Consider the following 24,504-nt stretch of genomic DNA (forward strand, 5'->3'; position numbering starts at 1 on the left):
TTTTAAGAACATTACCTGACTTCTTTTCAAATTAATCGTTGAAAATACTTACTATCTGTCCTATCACAGACTAGGTTCAAAGTGCCTTGAGGGGAGATCTGCCTCACAAGTTCACCTCTTCCATCTTTATCAGATGTCCTGAAGTGTCGGTGATTAAGGTAACGCCCTCTCCAGCAGCCCTGACTTCCTGAGCCATGTACTACATGCCAGACACAGGGCTAAAAGTTACACATGTGTTACTGCATGTAATCCTCACGGCATTCAAGATAGCATTTCATCTCCCTTTAACATATTAAGGATTGTTATTTCACCTGACAGTCATACAATTGTCCTGTTACTGCATTCAAATCCAACCCTCACAAGACTCTGTAAAGCAGGCGGGACAGGTATCACCCTAATTTTGCAGAGTAAACCAAGGCATAGAATGACAACAGATATGCTCAAGATCACATGAAAGTCAGTGTCCCGGCTGAGCTGAGAACTCAAGAGCTTGATGCACCTACTCCCTTGGGGCCATCGGCCCACTCCTGGGCCCAGTACCTGGCCTAGGTTTTCCTCCAGGGTCAAAGTGTAAATCCCAGTACCATACTTAAAGTCCGAAGGCTGGGGAGACAAGTGGGACGGACAAACAGGGTGAGCCATTATGAGGTGCAGGTGCCCCAGAAGCGCCTTGAAGTATGCTGTGTCGGCACTGCTGCTCCCACTCTACAGGTGAGAAGTAAAGCCACTTGCTGACCGTAACAGCTAGGATTCGAATCCAGGCCTATCTGACTCCAAAGCAAGAGCTCTTTCCACTACAATATGCTGCCTCGTAAAGATTAACATCATCACTGTCATCCTCATCACATTTGCTCCTTACAAGTTCAGAAAATGAAAGGCAGGGGCAGGCCCGCATCCTCATCCTCCCTGAGGCCTGGCTCGGAACGCCCGCTGCCCAGCCAGCTGCCCCGGCTGCAGGAGCCACCCCTCCGTGAGCCCCACGAGCACCCAGCCTCACTCACTCACAGCTGCTCTGTTCCTCAGAGGACGGCAGCAGTGAAAGGATCTTGGCCAGCGTCTCTGGTGGCTTCTGCCAAGCGCTCTCATGGTCAGCAGGCCCGCTTACAGCAAACTGAAGCGAAGGTGGAGCAGCAGGCCGGCAGATGTCCAAGTGCTGAGTGGAAGACCCCTGCCCTCTTCAGCAGGGCTGCCCGGGCTGGGGCCTGGCAAGCTGGGGAAGGCTGAGGGAGCTCAGGGGTCAGAGAGAATGGCGGGGGTAGACCTACAGCCCAATCATTTCATTCTTACACACCAAAGATGAAACATTTTTATAACAGGTTTTAAAAATCTGACCTCAAAAGAATTAAGAAAAATTAAAAAAAAAAAAAAAGAAAATGTCACATGAAATAAAATCAGCATTATCCACGATACCATCATCTGAAAAGAACACCTTCATTGTTCTGATGTTTTAAGTTACCAACTGCATTATGTACACGTGACTTTTCTTTACAAAAAGTGGAAGCATAATACTGCTGCAGAACCTATCATTTAAAAAAAATTGTACAAAAGTGACCATGTCTGTAGAATACTTTAAAACTATTTTCTCACAGTCAGAAATGTCCAGTTTCTAGTCTTCTACCATTATTCATAATACATCAACACACCTGTAGACAAGATTCTTCATAACTTATTTTGGATAAATTACTAAGTCACTAAATCTAAAAGGGGTGGATTTTGGTAAGTACTGCCATACTATCCTCTAGAAAGATAATATTGATTTATACAGAAAAACAATCTTTTCTGAAGAGTATGGAGTAAAGGCAGTACTTCAAGATAAGCAACATTTTAAGCTCACATTAAAAATTCTAAGTTCAACTGTTAGGGACTAGAAAAGGCAAAATTATAAGAGAAGGCACACACTAACAACTCTCGCATGTGATTTAGGCAGAAATTTAAGATACCATGAACCGGAAAAATATCATTCTCTTTGTGTGCAACAATTCCACACTTGGGCCATTCTACCTAAGGAAATCATCTCAACAAAGATTTATATATAAATATAATCACTGCAATCTTACTCATAATTTTTAAAAAATTAATGTCCAAAAAGAGGGTTCACAAAACTAGACTGTGGGTCCAACCATAACAGGACTCTTGAACCAGCCACTAGAAAATGGCTGTTCAAGTGTTCTAAGACATTAGAAAACGTGGATGCCTCTAATGCCACACACAAATAAGAAGCTGGGTACAAAATGTACGCTATATAGTAATGTTCTCAATCATGTTAAAAACTATGCAGTTAAAAAAAGAGAAAGGGAAGACAAAACATTATAAAATGCTAAGAGCAGTTACCTCTGAAGTGTGGGATTATGGAGCGCATTTTCCTCCATTATTTAAAAACAGTCTCCCACCCTCTACATTTTCTACAACGAGCATACATTACTCTGATAATCAGGAACAAAAGTAAACACAATTTTAAAAACTATTTGATGAAGCAACAATCAGCTGCAGTGTATTTACATAAAACAAAAACAAAAAACACACATCAAAAGCTCCAATTTGGTGCCTTCTGACAGGGAAAAAGAGCAAAATGAAATGTACACAAGGCTGTCTCCTGCATATTCTCCTACCCAAATTTTTAGCCATATGACAATCAATGAAGTTACTAACAACAGTGGAAAGAGCTGACATTTAAATTATTGTATACGTATATAATATATTAATAATATATAATATATTTATATATATATATAAAGATGTATTTATTTGAAAGGCAGAGTTATAGAGAGAGAAGCAGACAGAGTGAAAAAGAGATCTTCCATCCTCTGGTTTACTCCCCAAATGGCTGAAACGTCTAGAGCTGGGCCAATCCAAAGCCAGGAGCTTCTTCCAGGTTTCCCATGTGGGTGCAGGGTCCCAAGGACTTGGGCCATCTTGAACTGGTCACCCATATGGTTGTTGTGGGTACAGCGGTTAAGCTGCCACCTGGGCACCCCAAATGAGAGATGGTTTGAGTCCTGGCTGTTCCCCTTCTGATCCAGCTTCCTGCTAATGCACCTGGAAAAGCAGAAGGTCACCCAAGGAGTTCCAGGCTCCTGGCTTTGGCCTAGCCCAGCCCCAGCTGTTGTGACCATTTTGGGAGTGAATGCGCAGATGGAAGGTGGATCTCTCTCTCTCTCTCTCTCTCTCTCTCTCTCTCTCTCTCCCTCCTTCTCTCTGTAACTCTCCCTTTCAAATAAATAAATAAATCTTTTTCAAAAAATATGTTTACATCAGAAAGATACCTACAACATACTGCGTTAAACAAACGGTAGGATCTTTTTTCTTGTCATATTGCACATATGTTTAAGAGAGATAACTTGACAGACCACACGATGCTAACTGACAATGGTCAGTCTTGCAGAGGTAGGGGACATCTAGCGTGAGGGCTGTATGAGGTCTGCAAATCATTTGGCTGGCCCTGCTAAGGCAAATGCAGGTGAGACTCGAAATTCAATTACTCTACAGCAGGCTAATTTAAAAAAAAAAAAATTTTATTTGAAAGGCAGAGTTACAGAGAGAGGAGGAGAGAGAGAGAGGAGGAGAGAGAGAGAGAAAGAGAGAGAGAGAGAGGCAGAGAGAGAGATCAATCTTCCACGCACTGGTTCACTCCCTAAATGGCCACAACAGCCAAGGCTGGGCCATGCTGAAGCCAGGAGCCCAGAGCTTCTTCTGGGTCTCCCACACGAGTGCAGAGAGCCAAGGACTTGGGCTATTCTCTGCTGCTTCCCCAGGCCATGAGCAGGGAGCTGGATCAGAAGTGGAACAGCCGGGTCTTGAACTGTCACCCATATGGGATGCCGGAGTCACAGGAAGAGGCTTAACTTGCAATGCCACAGGGCCAGCCCCTAGCAAACTAATTTTTAAGTTGACGATTTTTTTTTTTTTTTTTTGACAGGCAGAATGGACAGTGAGAGAGAGAGACAGAGAGAAAGGTCTTCCTTTTGCCGTTGGTCCACCCTCCAATGGCCGCCGCGGTTGGCGCGCTGCGGCCAGCGCACCGCGCTAATCCGATGGCAGGAGCCAGGTGCTTCTCCTGGTCTCCCATGGGGTGCAGGGCCCAAGCACTTGGGCCATCCTCCACTGCGATTTTATATGGTCTGTGCATGATCTAAAATACCCAAATGGCCCTGGCAGAAAAAAGGTTCCCTGACCTGTGAATGATGAGATTTGAGTAACTTTCTTACATTTTTTTTTTTTTTGCAGTAAACATGTATTAGTTTAGTATCAGAAAAACTAAGTTATTTTCACTTTAAAAAACAATAATCAACAGCAAGAAGCCCAGAAGAAGATGATGGAGCAGATACGACCAAGAAAAAGAAGAAAGAAGAGGAAGAGGATGAGGAGGAAGAAAAGTCTAATCTGAAGAGGAGGAAGAAAAGCCAGTGCTAATGAGTGGAGCTTGCAGCAGGGTCTGTGGAGCAGATTCCACCAGCGCCCTGCTGAGCTGATCATTCCTCCTCCTTCAGGAGTGCTGTGCTCTGGTCCCTGAGGCAGACGCCCCAGTGTGCTGAGTGATGGGGACTGGCAGGCCCCAAGGCCCACTGGCTTAACCACCAGACAGCAAGGGCAAGGCCAAGTCTCGACCACCACAGAGGTGGAATCCCTGGGAGAGGAACAAGCAGCGGGGCCGGGGCCAGACTGTTACCAGACCTGATCAGCGCTCAGAAAAGACCACTTCACCCAAGAACCTCCTCTTTTAAGTGATGCAGGGCAACAGGGGACAGAAAGGTGGCAAGAGAGGAGCTCCGAGGGGGCTTTCTAGCACTCAGGGCGACCCTTCAAGGTAGAAATTACCCATCTCTTTTTACAAAAGAAACAGACGCCAAGGAGTCAAGTACGATCCCCAGGAGAGGTCTCAGGACGTCAGGTGCAGAACAGTGGTTCTAAGTCCACTGTCACCTTCCAGCTGTGTGCTGGCATCATCCAGCATGTGGTGTTTTTACAGAGCTATCTGGAGAACGTTTTCAAAAATACACACGCTGGACCTACTCACTGAATCAGAAAATGCAGCCACAGGACCCAAGAACCCAACTGCACTTATCCCTGGGTGACTGCTGTGGCTAGCCTGCAACTGGCATTCTGACGGTTGGGGCAGCTGGACAATCAATGCTCCCCTTCAGAGGTCCCCATAGGGATGCTCCTGGCCTCAGCTGCTTCCTCTTCACTTCCTGTCTCGGCCACACTCCTGTTGCATCCTCCCAAAATAAGGCTTTTCTCGTGGAATAGAAAACGTTCGGGTTTGTCAACCCATTTATAGTACACCAAACATTACTGATCCTATCTCCTAAATACCACAAGTTCATCCCATCTCACTCCCCATGGTATTTCTCAGCCTCCTGCCGTCTGCACTTTCCGTTCTGGTCAGATTTCTGCATCAGTCTCCCTGGTCCCTCTGCCTCCAGCCTTGCATCCTACAGTCTGTTTGCTACCTGGCCACTCTGGTCATCTCTCATAAAGACAGATGTAATATCCTCGCTGTTTGGAAAAAAACAATCTTTCAAGTATGAGAATATTTTTTAAAGGACAGAACCCTCTCTTTACTTACTTGGGGAAGATGGGGAGAGGAGAATGCTTCCATTACCTGGTTCACTCTCCAAATGCCTGCAATAGCAGGGGTTGGACCAAGCCAAAGCCAGGAGCTGGGAACTCAGTCCAGCTCTCCTGTGTGACCAGCAGGGACCTTACTTCTTCAGCCATTACCTGCTGCTTCCCAGGGTACACACCAGCATGAAGCTGGAATCCGGAGTGGAGCCAGAACTCGAACCCAAGCAATCTGATACGGGATCCAGGTTACCCACTAGGCTGTGTGCCCTCCTTCAGGAAGCATTCAAAACTTTCCTGAGCCACACCCCAGATTCACTGACTCAGTCTTGGCACTGGGGTGCCACATAACCAAATCTAAGCTCCCCACGTGATTACAGTATTGAGGTAGATCACCATTCAACAAGTACTCATTCCCTCCCTCAGCCCTTCACTCCTTGAATGTATGAATGTCGCTGTACCAATAACACTAGTCTTGGTCCACATTACTTGCTTGGTGCAATGGGATGTGACAGAAGCAGATCCTTAAAATGTGCTGGAGAGGTTGGGTTTATGCTCTTGGCATCTGCTATTGCTATATAAACCTGGTGACCACAGAAGATTGAGAGATACATAAAGTAGACTTGAACTCAATCCCAGATCTGGAGCCAAGTCCACCGAGCACAGCCTAGAACAGTGACACACCAGCTGCCCACAGAAACAAAAACAAGAAATAACACTTTGATATTATAAATCATTGAATTTTAGGGTAGATGGTTATGTACTATTGTGGCCACAGGTGACTGATACAGATGCACAGCCAACATGGGAACCTCTAGACATTTTCTTCCATGATCTAGCCACTTCATCTTCTCTATCCACTCCCTAGTCTCATTCCAGGTTCAAGCTCCAGTCATCTGCCTGAACAACATTCTTTTGCACCACAGTACCTTTGCACATGCTGTTCTACCTTCCCCTGTATCTCTCACAGCTTCACCCCAATAGCTCCTTTAAGACTGTTCAAGTACCACTACACAGCACACTGGGAACACTGAGCGCTCCCTTCTCAACAACCAGAAAATGAGAAAAACACTAGTGCACAGGCTCTGAAGTAGTCCACCATTTCTACACTTCTTAAAGTGCTGTGACTTCAGGCTAGCTACTTAACTTCTCCAAAACTCAGTTTCCTCACTGCCTCTCTCAGGTTTGGGGTGCTGAGGATGAGGTACGGTAAAGTGTGCAGCACAGAGCCTGTTGCACAGTATCTTCCTCTGCGCTTGTGCCCACCCCCTAGACTCAGCACACAGGGCTAGGCCCAGAACAGAGCCTTGATCAATGTGGACCACATGAATGAAAGAATTGAGGCATTCCACCTCAGACATGAGCAAACGATTCTTCGGGTCAGGTACATAACACTGCGTCTGCCGGCAACAGTACCTGCTTCTCTATGAGCCTAACGGTGTCCTCTGAGGCCTTGTCCTTGGATTTCTTCACCTTATTCATTGCGTTGGTGCGAACCCTCCTTAAAGAGTCTTTGGCTTTGTTGGTGTTCTGTTTGGCCAGTTTCACCAGCATTTCTCTGTGCTCCCTGGTTACTCTGACAAAAGACAAAATAAATAAATAAATAAATAAATAAATAAATAACAAAATCATTCCATATATTAACTGCTGGCCAGGAATGCAACCTTACTCTGTCCACTAGCTCAACAGTTTGTAACTTGACTCTCTGTGGATTGACAATTTTCACATTCCTGACACGTGCTCAAGGTTAAGTACAATTCCTGGTGGGTTAGCTATGCACAGCCAGCAACCATAAGTCAAGAAGCCATAAGCCAAGGAGTCTAAGCAGACCTGGAGTCAAACCCTGGCCACAATACCTACAAGATTCATAACTGACTGTCCCTCTTCAGAGTTCCCCACCTGTCTATGGCAATTATGGCAGCGCCTGTCATACAGAGGTGCTGTGAAGATTAAATGAGACGATGCGTGTAAACTGCTGAGCACCGACCCTGGCACAGTTTAAGTGCTCGATGAAAGGAATTAATTATTAGCTGCAACTCTATCCCTTTTTCTCCCACTAAGAAAGCAATGCAAATGACTGATGGTGTTACAGAAACTGTGTCATCTCTAAATCACCCAAAACAAGTAGCAACTTGCATAATCTTAACAATTATGGTAACAGATCACTTGTTAATCACCTCAAAATAGGTCAAGACATGAGTCCCACATAACATATGAAAACCAATGTACCTGTTAACTTCTCTAAGTACACGGGAGTGCCTAACACTTTATAAGTACTTAATAAATGCCAATTTTATTTATTATTATTAATAACATCATCATAACAACAACAAGCATAGTGAGAGCCTACAGTAAGTCACTGGGATAAGCATTTTCTACACTGATCCTTGTAACAACCACAGGAGGCAATTACTATCATTCTTATTTTACCTTCACTCTCCACAGCCCAGCAAGGCAGCCAGCAGCTCTGCCCTTCCTTCCTTTCTCCCAGTGCCAAAACTCAGTGCCAAGTTTTGGGCACGCAGGATAGTCTGATGGACATGACAGAACTTTTGTCCTGTTCTTAAGGAGCTTAGCTAGGGCGAGAATTAAGTAAAGAGACATTTTCAGTTAACAGAAGCAGCTAACTGATCAGGAACTGCTTGAATTTAGAGAAGAGGCAGGAAAGGAAGACTTTCTTGAAGAAATATGCAAATGTGGCAATCACTAGGTCTGCTCGCTAGTGTTCTGGCTGTCACCGCTCCAGACACACAGTAGGAGTGCATTTCCTCATTCCTCTGTGTGCACTAGCACATTTGCCTCCCTTGACTTCATAGAAGTTGAGATAGAACTTCCAGTAGCTCAGGTCCCAGAATGACTTGTAGCATGACCAAGAAATAAACAGCAATGAGCCATGGAGACCTTGAGATTGCTTGTTACCACAGCATAACTCATCCTAGCCTGACTAGCAACACCACCCTCATAGCTGAGTAACAAATCCAAGTTGCCAAACATGGCATGGCAAGGAGGGATTTGCAGAAAGAGGGAAGAGCACATATAAAGGCTTAAAGCTACAAAGAGACTTTCATGTGAGGAATTGGCTGGAATACAGGTAACAAAGAAGGGAATGAGAGGCTGGCGTTATGGTGCAGCTGGTTAAGCTGCTGCCTGCAATGCCAGCATCCCATATAAGGGTCGGTTTGAGTCCTGCCTTCTTCACTTTATACAGATCCCTGTTAATGGCCTAGGAAGCAGTGGAAGACAGCCCAAGTGTCTTGGCCCCTGCCACCCACGTGGAAGATCTGGACAGAGTTCCAGGTTCCTGGCTTAGGCCTGGCCCAGCCTAGGCTGTTGGGGCCATTTGGGAAGTGAACCAGCGGATGGAATATCTGGCTCACTCTGTCTCTTCCTCTTTCTCAATAACTCTGCTTTCTAAATAAATCAATTAAAAAAAAAAAAAAAAGACGACGACAAAGGCAATGACAAGAATGGGGTTGAGTGGCCACATCGTGGAGTGCCTTGGATCATGAACCTCATCTTACAGATGAAGAAAATGAGGCCCTAAGAAGTCTGGTACTTTACACAAGGCCAAACCCAGGACGGCCTATCTAAAAAACCAAAGGTCTTCAAATGACAAAGTTTCTCTGCCCCCTGGGTCCTGAAATGGACATCACTGCCACATGCTTCCTGACCCTCCAGTGCTGAGTAAGGACAAGCTCAAGCTCCAGGAACACGTCTGGCCAAACAGTGAGGGGCAGTCATTCAAGATTTAGCACCATTTGCCTTGTATTTTCTCTAACGAAAAAAAAAAAAAGAATTTTGAGAAAGGATAGGCTCTGAAGACAATGTAGACAGCTGTGTTATAAACAAATCCTTCTGGATTTGTCTATTTAAAGGTACTCTCAAAATAGAAACGATCCTGGGGCCGGTGCTGTAGCTTAGCGGATAAAGCTGCTGCCTGCAGTGCTGGTATCCCATATGGACACTGGTTCGAGTCCCAGCTGCTCCACTTCCGATCCAGCTCTCTGCTACGGCCTGGGAAAGCAGTAAAAAATGGCCCAAGTCCTTGGGCCCCTGCACCCATATGGGAGACCCGAAAGAAGCTCCTGGCTTCTAGCTTTAGATTGGCACAGCTCCAGCCTTTATGGCCAATCTGGGTGTGAAACAGTGGATGGGAGACCTCTCTCTCGCCCTCCCTCCCTCCCTCCCTCTCTCTCTCTCTCTCTCTCTCTGCCTCTCCTTCTCTATGTAAAATAAATAAATAAATTTTAAAAAACGACCCTGAGTCCTACCAATATGAAGCTCCTCCACGCCAGGTGAGTAAGCAGGTTACCCTGCTGATCCTCACAACACCTCTTCGACGGAGATTCCAACACTCCCATTTCCCAGTGAGGAAACTGAGGCTCACAAAGGTTTAGCAACTTCTCTGTGGGCACCGGTGACACAACTAGGATTCAAACTCAGATCTTCCTGGCCTGCATTGTTTCTACCACTGTGTGTTGCCTACTCCTTGTAATCTAGTCCAAATAAACCATGCCCTGTTGCCTTACTTCTGCTTCCAGGCAGACTCTTTCAAAGTCAGTAATATGAATCTTGGGACTGAAAAGGACAAAACCACCATGTCAGGAGTTTAGGGATTTGGATCAGATCTTGTTACTTTTATGGTTTTTAATTCACTGAACAAAAATCATGCTGACATGTTTAGGTCTCTTTTTTGTTCTGCCAAAGCATATGTCAGTATAAGGAGGAACAGGGAAATTAAAACTTGATCCACTGATTCAAAAAACTTAATCCTGCTGAAATACTAGGAGGGGCAGAAAATAAATGAATCTAAGTCTGCAAGAAACTTCTTAAACTTCTCTAAAAAGACCTCATTGAAGTATTTCAATCTTGTTTTTCACATATAATTTGAAATAGGTATCCTGCTGTTTAGAAAATCCTTAATAAAAGAAAACATTTTACCTAACCAACTTTTCTTTTCACTACTTGTTATGTTTATGTTTTAAATGGAAGAAAAAGGCTGTATGTTTTAAAACAATATAAACTGGGATTCAAAAAATCTTAAGAATAAAATTTTATATAAAGAAAATAATCAAAACATAGATGTAATAATCTGGCCTCAATAAAACATACTACTTTGTATTTGTGCTATAAATGTGACATTACTAAACTATTAGTAACAGTTTCCACACACAATAGTGTCCAATTATAACGGACACTGCCAAACACATTTCCATTTTGGGTTGCAAATACAGAGGTAATAGTAAGAAGGAAGTGGATATGGGAGCGCAGTGAGGACGAAGGGAGAGACGGGGTGCTGGGCTGAGAGGAGGAAGGGCACATGCTGGTTGGAGTGCTGAGCTGAAAGGCATCTAAACTACAAGACCAGAAGCAGTTCGGTGACGGCTGGGCACCAGCTTTGGCACCAGGTAGTCGGGTTTTATCCCCAAGTCCACCGCTCAGCGGTTGGGTAAGCTACTAAATCCCACTGAGCCCTAGTTTCCCTGCCTCTAAAGTGAAGATAAACGATGCCTTACAGGATGACCAGAAGCAGACACAACAGGTAAAAATGCCAATAAAGAGAGCAGCATATAGTAGCCTTCAATCAATGATCGAGTTTATGCTTGTTTTAATCAAACACACTTAATTACTTTCTCATGAAACAACAGGGCACATCTGCTTTAGAAAAGAAACACATTACAGAAATGTTTTAATTCCATTCCAAACCAGGGATTAATACATCTGATCCTCTTCTCCACCTCATATTCATGGGGTTCTGAGAGTACGCATTCAAGGTTCCTGAACTCAGCCGCTGGTTCCGAGCCCCTACTCTAAGCTGGGGTTTGAGTCATCAGCAAGTCCTGGCCAACCCCTGTGCACCATGCCAGATCCTGAGTCAGGCACAGTCCCAGGGGAGCCGCAGAGAGCAGGCACGCCTGGACCAGGTTTCTCAGGGGCTCAGTCTAGTGGTGGAGGCAAACCAGTCTGGCAGTGCACGAACCATGCTAAGAGCTTGGGGGTGGGGCACCTCTGGAGGAGAAGCATACCCAGGGGCCAACTCTTCTGTCTTGAAACCTGGGAAATGTCTTGGAGACACACAGCAACTTGTCAGCCAAGGAGAGAAGAAAGGCATGTCGGGGAGAAGCATGTGGAAGAACCTGAGGCTGGAAAGTGTGCAGGGTCAAATTTGTTGTGTAGGCCTAGAGTGTTCAAATTTTTCTTTCTCTTTTTTTTTTTTTTTTTTTTTGATTGATTGTTTTATTTGAGAGGCCAAGTTACAGAGAGGCAGAGGCAGAAAGAGAGAGAGGTCTTTTTCCATCTGCTGGCTCACTCTCCAAATGTCTACAATGGCTAGAGCTGAGCCAATCTGAAGCCAGGAGCCTGGCGCTTCCTCCAGGTCTCCCAAGGGTGCAGCGGCCCAAGGACTTGGGCCATCTTCCACTGCTTACCTAGGCACATCGGCAGGGAGCTAGATCGGAAATGTAGCAGCAGGACACAAACCCTGCTGGGATGCACAAACCCCTATGGGATGCCGGCCCTGCAGGTAGTGGCTTTACCTGCTAGGCCACAGTACTGGCCCCTCAAATTTTCCTTTCGCCATAAAGCCCTGTCTTCAAAGAAAACCAAGGCAGATGCCCAATTCATAAAACAGATAAAAAGAGACTACTCCAGCGGGTGACAGGAAGGGCACCAGGGCCGGTGTGTGCTCTACCCCAGGCTACACAGCTCAGCTCCCACCCACCCGCTTCTGGGTCTGCCACTTACAGGCTCAGTGACCTTAAGCCAGTTATTAAGACTCACTAAGCCTGGTCTTCTCATCTGGACACAGAAATTATAGACAAGCAGCACCTCCATTCCTGAGTTACCTACCGAGAAACTCATTTAAAAGGCAACTTCAAAAAGTTTGTGGAAATGGAATTAAAAGGTAAGTTTATTTTGGTGCAAAAAATTTTTGAAATGCATGTATATCAAGGATCTTCAAAAGTTCCTGAAAATGATTATTATGAAAAAGCAATGTATGGATTCCAAAAAAATTTTTTTTGCACCAAAATAAACATCTTTTAATATATTTTTTCACTACCTTTTTGACGTGGCCTCCTATGTAGAAAGTAGCCAGCACAAAGCCCGGCAGACAATAAGCACTCCTCAAACAAAAGCTGTCTGCGCGGTTGCTATTTATGTTCCGGCAACCCCAGAGGCATGTGCATCTAAAGAAGAGTTTATTTAAAGTTCCTATCAACTGAGAAATGACAGGACAAAAGTCTATGCTTCAGCAAGATGATTTTTTTGAGATCTGACGAGTAATTTAACAGCTCACATACATTTTAAAATCCAAATGCTGCCAATACATGGCCCTGAAATGTCCTTTTTTCAGAATGAATTCATTCAATTCATAGTTCCATTCAACAACTACTTCCTGGGCACCTATTATATGCCCACTACTACAGCAGAAACAAAGGATAAAGCATTAAACACACAAGAATTTACAGTCTGGCAAGGAAGGCAGTCATTAAACAAACACATGCATGATTAATCACTAGGTCACAGTTGCAGTAAGCACTATAAAGATACAGAGTTCCATGAAAATAATTAGTGGGGGAAGGAAGTAGGATCAAGCTTTCCTAGTGGGACCCCAGGAATTCAATGTGGGGATACTTAAGCTAACTGACAGTGAAGTGGGTAAGAGCAGAGAGTGATAGTGAAAGGAGGGAATAGCATGTGGAAAGGCAACACTTCTCCAAGAAAGAAGACCACAGCTCTTGATGAGAGGGCAGCGTTGCTGGAGCACAGAGAAGAGGGAGCAAAGGCTATCCCAGACAAGAAGGCTGGAGAGGCTGGCGAAGGCAACACTGCACAGGCCCTTCCTTCAAGGCAATACAGATGCTCAAGAATATGCATGCAACGGAATATTATTCAGTCTCCCAAAAGGAATGGATTCTGATATGTGCTGCGGCACGGATGAACATGAAGAACATTACACTGCATGAAATAAGCCCAGCTTCAAAGTACGAGGTACTAGAGTTGTCAAATTCATAGACAGAATGTAGAATTGTGATTACCTGGGGCTGAGGGAAGGGAGAAGTAGAGAGCTGTCTAAAGCAAAACAGAGTTCTGAGTCTGCGGGATATAAAGGTTCTGGAGGCTGGCAGCGCAGCAATGTGCAATGTACCTGTCACTGAACTGCACCATTAACAATGACTACATTTTAAAATGTACATTTTGCCATAATTTTTAAAAACTAAAAAAAATGTACTATTCTAGTGTGTGGGCTCCTGCTACCCATGTGGGATACCCGTATAAGGCTCCTGGTTCTTGCAGCCACTGGGGAGTGAACCAGTGGATGGAGGATCTCTCTGTCTCTCCTTCTCTTTCTCTGTAACTCTACCTTTCAAAGAAACAAATAAATCTTAAAAAGAGAGAGAGAGAAAGAGATTTTAAGAGTCCTAACTGATTGTTTCTATGAACAACATGGAACACCACCGAAGAGTCTGAGGGGGACACAGGACACCTGATCAGATATGTGCAAACCAGATCTAAGCACATGGCTGGTGTTCCCCAGGGACCTCCAGACAGGTAGACAGGAAGCTGAGAACCCCCTGTGGCAGCTTCTTGGCCGGGTGATGAAGACAGCAGCCTTTTCCGCTGGGGTCAGAGAGCCTCCCAGCATAAGGCAGGGGTTTGGGCCGGGCTGGCAGGGTCACACTTTGTTTGTACAAACTCCGCCAGGCAGATCTTCCAGTAACATCCTGGATGGGGGCCTTCCTGCAAAATTCCTTAAGCAGGTTCCCCTGAACAATGAGCAGAGGGCATGCCCCACTGGTAACTAACACAACAGAGAACCCCACTGACTGCAATGATACTTCCTATTGTTCCAGTGAGAATGGGACACGCGTACAAGGAAAGCTATGCACTAAAGGAAGCCTGCTCAGCTCAGGCAATCACAGCAAAAATCCACCACAGTGCAACACACACTCAACTTCAGAAGGCTCTTTGGCCACTTAAAGCAAGCTTTACACGAGCAAAGGACAAATGTTAAGGCCTGGAACCTAAGCTGTGCCACTTGTTAGCTTTGGCACTTTGAGCATGATAGTCAACCCATCCAAACTCAGTTTTCTCGTGTATCAAACAGCAGTAAGAATATTACTGGAGGGTGGAAGCCAGAGTAAATGAAATGAAAGGTCGTGGAATACTCCCAGTGCACACACAGGCAGGAGTTCAACCCAGGGTGTCTGTGTCATTCTTCTTACTACAGGATCTCTAGGACTTGGCGGCAACAGGAGTGGGTGAGGGAGAAAATGGTCAAAACGGATTCAGTCACTTGGAGTTTGGGCTATGGAGTGAATGGTGAGCAGGGAGGGGCAGAGCGAGAGGAGAGCATTGGGCAGCGAGGACAATGGGGACCCCGAGTGGGGCACAGGCTGAGAGAAGGAAGCTGCACTTCAGGAATGGCATCCTCAGACACAGTTCTGACATTCGGCCACTCAGGGAAACCTTGCCGCCTCCTCAGCGGGCTTCTGGGAAACTGCCCCAGCAGCAGCATCATCGGCCGCAATCAGCAGCAGACACATGCCCGGCTTCATTGTTTGCTGGTGGGAGCTGCCCAAGGACTTGGGGCCACCGGCCCTGAAGGAAATGTTTTTGTTTGTGTAGCACAGCCAGATTTCCTATGTCGCTAGGCACACCAGCCCTGCCCCCAGCCTACCAGCCTGTCTGACATCCATTAATGTCTCATAAAGACATCCGATCTTCTGTAGGTGTCCTTCAGCCTAAAGGAAATCATACACTTTGGAAGGACATCTACCACCAACAGTAATTGTGGCTCTCTGGGGACACAAGTGGTCACCCCCATCATAGGTCTGTCTTGTGACTGAAACCTGAGATACAGTCCAGCACGACAAAAAGAGAAAGAGCATTGAGGGCAGGGACCGCGGCTCCACATTCCCAGCTGAGTGGCTCTTCTCCTTCTACATCAATCCCAGAAGGATGGAAGCCCAAGTCCTGGGTTCAGCAGACGTTATCTCTTGCCTCGGCCTCAATGTATATGAGAAAGAGAAGATTTTATGGTCAAAACAGTCCTGATTTCCAATCCTAGCTCTGCCACTTACAAGTCAAATAACTGTGGCAATCAACTCTTCCTCTTTGATTTGTAAGCGTTTAACAGAACAGTCTCTGAAGCCACTCTGGCTGGGGTTCAAGGCCCAGGTCTACAGTTTCTTAGCTGTGCAGCCCTGGACAAGTAAATGTACCTCTCTGTGTCAGTTTTCCCATTTGCCAAATATGTCCAATACCATTTACTTACAGGACTGCTGTGAGGATGCGGGTAATCAATGTGCTGCTATGTGGTGGACGCTCAGTAAACAGACGGTGGTTATTTCTGCAACCTTTGTATGGGTGGGGAGAATGCTCCCTTTCTTCCACAGTGTTAGGAGCAGGTAAGAGAGGAGCATCAAAGAACTTTCACAGGTAGGCACTGAACTATTTTAACTTGTCAATAATACTGTAATAAAAATAACAGTGATGTTCTCTGAGAGAGAGAGAGAGAGAGAGAGAGAGAGCAAGCATATAACAGCATGTCTACAAGTTCAGGCTCTGGAGAAAGGCTGCCTGTTCTTCCACTTAATAACTATGACACTGGACACAAAGAACCTCATTCCTCTGCGACTTAGTTTTTTCAACTGTAAAATGAAGATGATAATAAATTGACTGCAGAAGATTTTTTTATTTTTATGAATATATTAGCTAATACAAATAGCACCTGGAACAGCAGTGGGCAAACAGTGAGTGCACACATTCACTGACTCATAAATACTGACTGCACTATTATCTACTGACTACGTGCTAGGCTCTGCTCCAGCAGCTAGGGATACAGCAATGAACAAAACTAATGTCAAAGCATTTACATCCTGGGGGGGGGGGGGAGAGAAGGAGTGGGGGAAGAGGAGGGATTGAGGGAGGGAGAGAGAGAAAGGGGAGAGAGAGAGAGAGAGAGAGAGAGATTTTAAAAAGACACATAAGTGCTATGAAGAAAATAAAGCTAGATAAGGACTTAATTATCTCTCTAAGGTCTGTTCATATTTGCTCTGTCATCGGATCCCAGTGTCATCTACCCCCTTCAATAATAACAATGAGAACACCTGCAGAGCCTACCCACTCAGTAGCACTCTCCTCCATGCACTGGCTTAGTGAATCTTCCCAACACTCCTATGCTATTAGTGGTCCCATTATGTGGATTGTACAGATTAGAAAGCCAGAGGTTTAGACAGATCAAGTAACCCACCCAAGATCACACAACAAGATTCTGGTAGGCCTGGGATTTGAGCCCGGTGCAACCTGACTCCCAAATCTCAGGCCTCCTGGCTATACTTCCTCTCCTTTGGTACTAGACCATCCTAGCAGCTATTTTTACTAGCGGTGTAATAGGAACAGCACTGCTCTCATACCCAGACCTGCAGATATACAGTTAGGCCCTGCTTACCGACGCATGCATTCTGAGAAACCGCATCAGTAGGCAACTTCATCGTGTGCGAACACCAGCAAGTTTAGTTCAAGAGACGTGCTAAACACGATATATATGAGGTTGCTGCTGTAACACCGAGTACTGCTTTATGGTATTTTTATAGTAGAAGGGGTACCCCCTAAACAATGATAAAAATATATATTATAATGTGAATACAAGGGATGTTCAAGAAGTCATGGAAATGTGCATTATGAAAAACTATGTATGGGGGCCAGTGCTGTGGCACAGAAGGTTAAGACACCACCCACACTGCCAGCATCCCATATGGGCACCTGTTCATGTCCTGGCTGCTCCACTTCCAATCCAGCTCCCTGCTAATGTTCCTGGGAAGGCAGCAGAAGATAGCCCAAGTCCTTGGGCCCCTGTCACTCACGTGGGAGACCCAGAAGAAGCTCCTGGTTCCTGGCTTTGGCCTGGTTCAACCCCGGCTGTTGCGGCTATTTGGGGTGTGGACCAGTAGATGGAAAACTATGTATGAATTTCATTTTTTTGCACCAAAATAAACTCATCTTTTAATTCCATATTTCCATGAACTTCTTAAAGTCCAAAACCTAGCAATATACATATTCATTATCAAGTATTATGGATTGTACTATACATAATTGTAGATGCTATACTTTCATATGGCTGGCAGTACAGTACACCAGCATCACCATAAACATGTAGTATGTCACGCTATGCAAATAATACATCACACTATGACATATGACAGCTGCAACATCATTAGATAAGAGGAATTTTTCAGCTCCGTTATAATCTTTTTATTTATTTGATAGGCACAGTAACAGAGAGAGATAGGGGACCACAGCCATGAATGCAGTCTGTTGCTGATCAAAATATTGTCACCCATGGTGTGTGACCATATAATCCATTGCTACTCCTCCAGCTCCATTACATATCCAAAAGCAGTGAGGAAAAAGGAGGGAAAAATCCACAGAGGAATGTAATAGACAAGTGGTCTGACCCAGATCTATCAATTGCCAGTTAATGTAAATAGGCTCACAACAACAAAGGGAGGGGGACAAGGACAAGGTAAGGACACAGGAACCTGTCCTTTCATGCAAGCATTTGCATCAGTATTTGTGGCAACTTTCTCCTCAACCCAGGCTCCACTCCTGATTCCTGACTGCTCTTGTGTGTTCCAAGCCTTACATCTGTGCTGGGAGAGAGAGCCCACTGCACACACTGGGGACCTGCAACAAAAGTCACAGGAGAAGGCAGGCAGCCTGCAGCTGCGTGGCGCCTCCTCAGGCCTGGGAGGTAGAGACAGTGTACTGGAGCTCATTCAGGAGCGAATGGAACGGCCTGCAGCGGCAGCGACGGCAAGCAGGCAGCAGAGTGGGAGGCCTGAAAGGCGGCTGCCTTTGGTCAAGTGCAGGTTGTGGCTGCGTGGCTGTCCCAGCACAAGTCAGTCATTAGGTATTTTCTGTTTTTAATTTCCTTCAAATTCATTCCAAAAAAATGTTATTATTAGGGACCAGTGTTGCAGCACAGTGGGTTAAGCTGCCATCTACAATGCTGGCATTCCATATGGACTCCAGTTTTAAAATCTGGAAGGAGAGATACATACTAAACATTAATACTCATTACTTCTGGGAAAAATACTTGGGGAACAGTTAAACTTTTTATATATTTCTGTATGATTTGAATTTTTTAAAAAAGTTTATTTATTTATTTGAAAGGCAGAGCCACAGAAAGAAAGAAAGAAAGGAGAGACAGACAGAGAGATTGCCCATCTGTTGGTCTACTCCTCAAATGGCCACAACAGACAGGACTGGCCCAGGCTGAAGGCAGGAGCCAGGAGCTTCTTCCAGGTCTTCCACATGGGTGCAGGGGCCCAAGCACTTGGGCCATCCTCCACTGCTTTCTCAGGCACATCGGCAGGGAGCTGGATCAGAAGTGGAGCTGCTGAGACTTGAACCGGCACCCATATAGGATGCCAGTACTGCCAGCTTTAACTCGCAGAGCCACAGCACCAGCCCGATTTGAATTCTTATGAAAAACATGTATTATTTTTGCAATTAAGAGATTTAAATTATATTTCTGATAAGAACCTAATATTCAGAATAAATAAAGATATCTTACAACCAAATAACACAAGGACAAACAATCCAAACTAAAACTAGGCAAAGAACTTGAATAGAGATTTTTCTGAAAAAGATACTCAAATATCCAATAAGTACATAAAGCTGTTCAACATCATTAACCATGGGAAACACAAATAGAAAACATAATGACATGCCACTTCACACCCACTCAAGTGGTAATAGTAACAAGGGTTGGCAAAGAGATGGAGGAACTAGAACCCTCAAATATTGCTAATGAGAATGTAAAATGTGCAGTCCCTGTGGAAAGGTTTGACAGTCCCTCAAAAAGCTAAAAATAGGGGGTTGGCGGTGAGCATTTGGCCCAGAGGTGAAGATGTCATTTGGTATGCCTGCATCCCATAGCTGAGTGCTGGGCTTGAGTCCTGGCTCTGCTTCTGATTCCAACTTTCTGCTCATGTTTACCCTGGGAGGCAGCAGGTGATGGCTCAAATGGTTGAGTATCTTCTACCCATGTGAGAGACTTGGATGCAGTTTCTGGTTCCTGGCTTTAGCCTGCCCCAGGCCCAGCTTTTGCAGGAATTTGGGAAGTGAACCAGCAAGTGGAAGATCTCTTTTTTTTTTTTTTTTTTTTGACAGGCAGAGTGGACAGTGAGAGAGAGAGAGAGACAGAGAGAAAGGTCTTCCTTTGCCGTTGGTTCACCCTCTAATGGCCGCCGCGGTAGCACGCTGCGGCCGGCGCACCGCGCTGTTCCGATGGCAGGAGCCAGGTGCTTCTCCTGGTCTCCCATGGGGTGCAGGGCCCAAGGACTTGGGCCATCCTCCACTGCCTTCCCGGGCCATAGCAGAGAGCTGGCCTGGAAGAGGGGCAACCGGGACAGAATCCGGCGCCCTAACCGGGACTAGAACCCGGTGTGCCGGCGCCGCAAGGCGGAGGATTAGCCTGTTGAGCCACGGCGCCGGCACAGATCTCTGTCTTTCAAATAAATAAAATGAATTTTAATAATTAAAGAAAAAAGAGTACTGTTACATGCTACAATATGGCTGAATCTTGAAAATACTATGCTATGTGAAAAAGTCCATCACAAAAGACTACATATTGTGTGATTCCATTTGTATAAAACATTCAGAATAGGCTAACCTATAGAGATAAAAGTTTATTAGTAGTTACCTAGAGCAACCTTAAGAGGTTTTTTGGGGAAAGGGGTGGTGGCTGCTAGTGAGACAGGGTTGTTTTTTGAAGTGATGATGAAAATTTCCTGAAATCGATTGCATTGATGGCTGCACTTCTTGATGAATATACAAAACTCTAGGGTTGTATACTGTCGATGGGTGAGTCATATGTCAGGAAAGCTGTTAAAAAGCCATATGTCTTTCCATTGAATAGCACACATGTTCCAAGTGGAACCCTGAATGAGAGCAGCACCTCCCAGGGCAGTGAAGACAACACCTCCGAAACAGTCACCTAACGCCAACAGAAAAGGTCACAGGAAGGATCAGTGAGGACTGCAAACCTGACAATGACAGTTGTAAAAGTGGCATTAACCTCACTTCTGAGTTCCTTTCCTGTCTTCACTGGTGTCACACCTGCTTTGCAAACTTTAGGCTCTCCTGACGACTACTGCTTCCTCTCCCCTTTATTTCTCACAGGAATGTCTCCCAGTCAATTGTCACAAAAGCATATTTTGCTGTTATCCCATTTTCTGGATGAGGAAGCTGACTTGCACAGTTTAAATACCTAGCCTATTTGGGCTCTCCCTGGCTGGTCAGCAGCTACCCCTCCCCACTGCCTCAGCTTGGAGCACACCCTACCCCATCCTCCGCAGCTTGCTCTCCCTGACAAAGCCTAGTCATCAGCCAAGAAAAAGCGCACGTCAGCATTTGGTGGGGAAAATACTTGAGAAAGAGAATTGAGGCTGGGGGAATGATAACACAGGGGCTTTTTACTGCTGTCTGGGGAGCACCCTGGTCTGATTCTAAGTGCAATTCTCCTTCCTATCACCTTGGAACAAAGTCTGGGGGAAACAGCCTAGTCAAGGTACCATGTCTGTCATCCCAACAACGCTCAGAAGAAGAGAGGGACCTGAGACCCTGGGGAGCAGTTCCATTGATAGAGACGACAAAGAGAGGCTGAATCTCTCACCTGCACTGGAAGCATAGAGCAAACCTCACACCACAGGCAGGACTAGTCACCGGATTTTCTTATTTGAACTATGCCTTCCAGGAGGTGTGTTCACTGTAATTCATATTCACAGAACAAACCGAGTGCTTATCAACAATCAAACTACAGTGTTCCTGAGCAACTTAAATTCTCACATAATTACAACATAATGACTCAATTCCTCCCATCCCTAAAAATGAAGGGAAAGACAGAAAACAATATAAGCATGAGTCTGGGGGAGGGAGTTAGTGAGGAAGAGAAGGCAGGATGGCATTAAGGACTAAAAGAGAAATCAACAAATAGAAATAAAATGTCCTTGGTTTTACTCCCAAATTTAATCAGAGAAAAAAAAGATGGTTCCAAGATAATAATACTCTAAAACAAAGGAATTACAATTTATGCAGTCCTTTTGATATGCCAGGCAGGCCTCACACACAATATTCGATGACTGCTTCAAACCATATCACGTATTCCCATTTCACAGATAAAGAGGCTGAAACTCCAAAATGTTAACCAACTTGCCCAAGGTATCACAGTGGGCATGAGGTGCCACTCAGTTCGTCCTCCAGAAGAACCTACTACGAGGAAAACAAATGCTGGCACCTTCAGCCCCCTGTGACATTCACACTGAGGTCACACGGAGGCCACGTTCCCCAGCTAACAGCCAACCACCATGCATGGCAGAGGTACTGCAGCCAGACCACTACGCACAGTATGGGATCCATCCAGGGGCTGTCTTTGCCCTGGAGGCCCCTTCAGCCAGGCGGAGACTTCCTCAAAGCTGCACTGCAGTGAGTCTCCTTCTCTCCAGTCTCTTTTCTTCTCTGGTGTCGAGCCTAAAACCCTGTCTGCTCCTGCTCCATCTCCACTTGTGTCTGCTGCAATTTATCTCCCGCACATCCTGTAGGCAACTGCTTCTCAGAGGACCCGTGCTGCCACACCCAGAGAGTAAAACACAGAGGGACAAACTGGTGAGGAAGTCAGGTTGCTAAATCCAATGATCAATTGGCAGACCTCATCCTTAAGCCATGAGCAAAATTCAGCATACCTCTTCTTTCAATGTCCTCACCTGGTTTCCAGGACCCCACCCCCTCCCCCTTCTCCTACCTTGCTGGCCCCTTGTTCTCAGTCTCCTTTGCCGGTTCCTCCTCATCTCCCTGACCCCTAATCCATGAAGTGATGGGTCCAGGGCTGAGTCCCAGAGCGCTTCTCCTCATCATCGACATTTACTCTCTGATCTCAGGCAATTTCATGGCCTCCTTTACATGTTCATGACTCCCGTGCACTGCATTCCAAATTCACTGACCTCCCCAGTTAGACGCCCAGGGCACCGCCTAATAGGCCTGACCAAACCTGCTCTTCCTTCACATCCAACCCATCCCCTCCAAGTCTGCCCATCTCAGTAAACAGCAACTCCTTCCTGGTAACTTCTCAGGCTGAGAACTTTGAAGTCCTCTCTAAATCCACATCCAAAACATCAAAACGTCCTGGCAGCTTTTCCTTTAAAACTCATCTAGAATCCAACTACTTCTCACTACCTCTTCCACGACCAACTCTAACCCAGGACACCATCATCTCTTGTTGGCATGGTTGCAGTAGCTCCTAATGGTCTCTTTTCACCTGTATTTCTACAGTAAAACCCTCAAAACAGTAGCTGGGAAGATGCTCAAAATCTAAGTCGTACCACTCTCCTGATCCAGGCTTCTCAATGCTTGCCATTCCACTCCAAGTAAGAAGCCAAAATCCTCGGGGAAATCCATGAGTCCTTACATGAGTCAGTCTCCCCACTCCCTCGGCTCTCATCTCGGTTCCTCTTCCCTCACTGCGCCACAGTCAACACAGGTCCTCTTGCTGTTACTTGAATGTCCCAGGTGGACTCCTTCCTCAGGGCCTTTGCACTTCCTGCTTCAGCGCCATATATAAGCACGGTTCACTCCCTCACATCATTCAGTTCTCACCTCGAATATTGCCCTTCTGAAGACTTGCGTGGACATACCTCTTCCTTAATACTGAACCACCATCAGGGCCGGTGCTGTGGCACAGCGGGTTAATGCCCTGGCCTGAAGCACCGGGCATCCCACATGGGTGCTGGTTTGAGACCCAGCTGCTCCACTTCCAATCCAGCTCTCTGCTATGGTCTGGGAAAGCAGTGGAAGATGGCCCAGGTCATTGGGCTCCTGCACCTACGTGGGAGACCCAGAAGAGCCTCCTGGCTCCTGGCTTCGGATCGGCACAGCTCCAGCCGTTGCGGCCAACTGGGGAGTGAATCAGTGGATTGAGGACCCCTCTCTCTCTCTCTCTCTCTCTGCCTCTCCTCTCTGTAACTCTGACTTTCAAAGAAAAAAAAAATATTGAACCACCATCACCACTCCCATCCATGGCATGGCATCCTTTATTTCTCTTCTCCCACCCTCTCTACACACACACTGTAAATGTATATTATTGACCATCTCCCCAGAAGGGCAAAGGCTTTGTCTGGCTTATTCATTGCTTTATCCACAGTGTCTACAACTACGCCTGATATACAGTAAATATTCAAAAAATGTTATAAACTCATGAATGTCCCAGAAGTTTCACATTCCAAGACAAAAACTCTATATTCTCTTAAAAGCAGGCAAGTGGTTGTCTGGCACCAGAGGAGTAGGACTGGAGACTGACCCGTGAAGAGGCAGAGTGGGACTCCCTGGGGTGAATGAATAGCTCTACATCCTGATGGGAATGACAGTTACAGAGTCACTTATATTTGCGAAAACTCATCATGTACACTTGCAATGGGTTCATTTTATTATTTGAAAGTTAAAACTAAATATAGTTAGGTTATATAATTAAAATTTTAAAGTACCAACAGCTGACCCTTGACACAAAAACAAGTAAACACAAAACAAAAACAGAACATACTCTTAGAAGTCCACAGACGCAAGGATACAGATGTTAAAGTCAAACAGACCCAAGTGTTGAGTCCTGCTCAACTCAGCTTTTACGAGCTAAACACACTTGAGCAAGTTATTTAACTTCTCTCATGCTTACTTTGCTTATGTATAAAACCAACAAACATAATGGGGCCGGCACTGTGGCGTAGTGGGCTAGGCCTCCATCTGCGGCGCCAGCATCCCTTATGGGCGCTGGTTCACGTCCCAGCTGCTCCTCTTCCAATCCAGCTCTCTGCTATGGCCTGGGAAAGCAGTAGAAGATGGTCCAAGTCCTTGGGCCCCTGCACCCACATGGGAGACCCAGAAGAA

At 45.6% G+C, this 24,504-nt stretch overlaps 1 protein-coding gene across 2 annotated transcripts in view; it reads right to left on the minus strand.

The window, feature by feature from the left end:
* MRRF (mitochondrial ribosome recycling factor) overlaps window positions 1-24,504 on the minus strand; it is a 63,120-nt gene that overhangs the window by 3,516 nt on the left and 35,100 nt on the right. For both annotated transcript variants that reach the window (XR_009867589.1, XM_062207621.1), the window contains one exon: window positions 6,979-7,138. Coding sequence is in view for 1 of the 2 variants with exons in the window: in XM_062207621.1 (XP_062063605.1) it covers window positions 6,979-7,138 (160 nt within the window). In the remaining variant the exon portion in view is untranslated. The remainder of the gene's footprint in view (window positions 1-6,978; window positions 7,139-24,504) is intronic.

The sequence above is a fragment of the Lepus europaeus genome, chromosome 12 (genome assembly GCF_033115175.1).
Source record: "Lepus europaeus isolate LE1 chromosome 12, mLepTim1.pri, whole genome shotgun sequence".
NCBI classification, from domain to species: domain Eukaryota; kingdom Metazoa; phylum Chordata; class Mammalia; order Lagomorpha; family Leporidae; genus Lepus; species Lepus europaeus.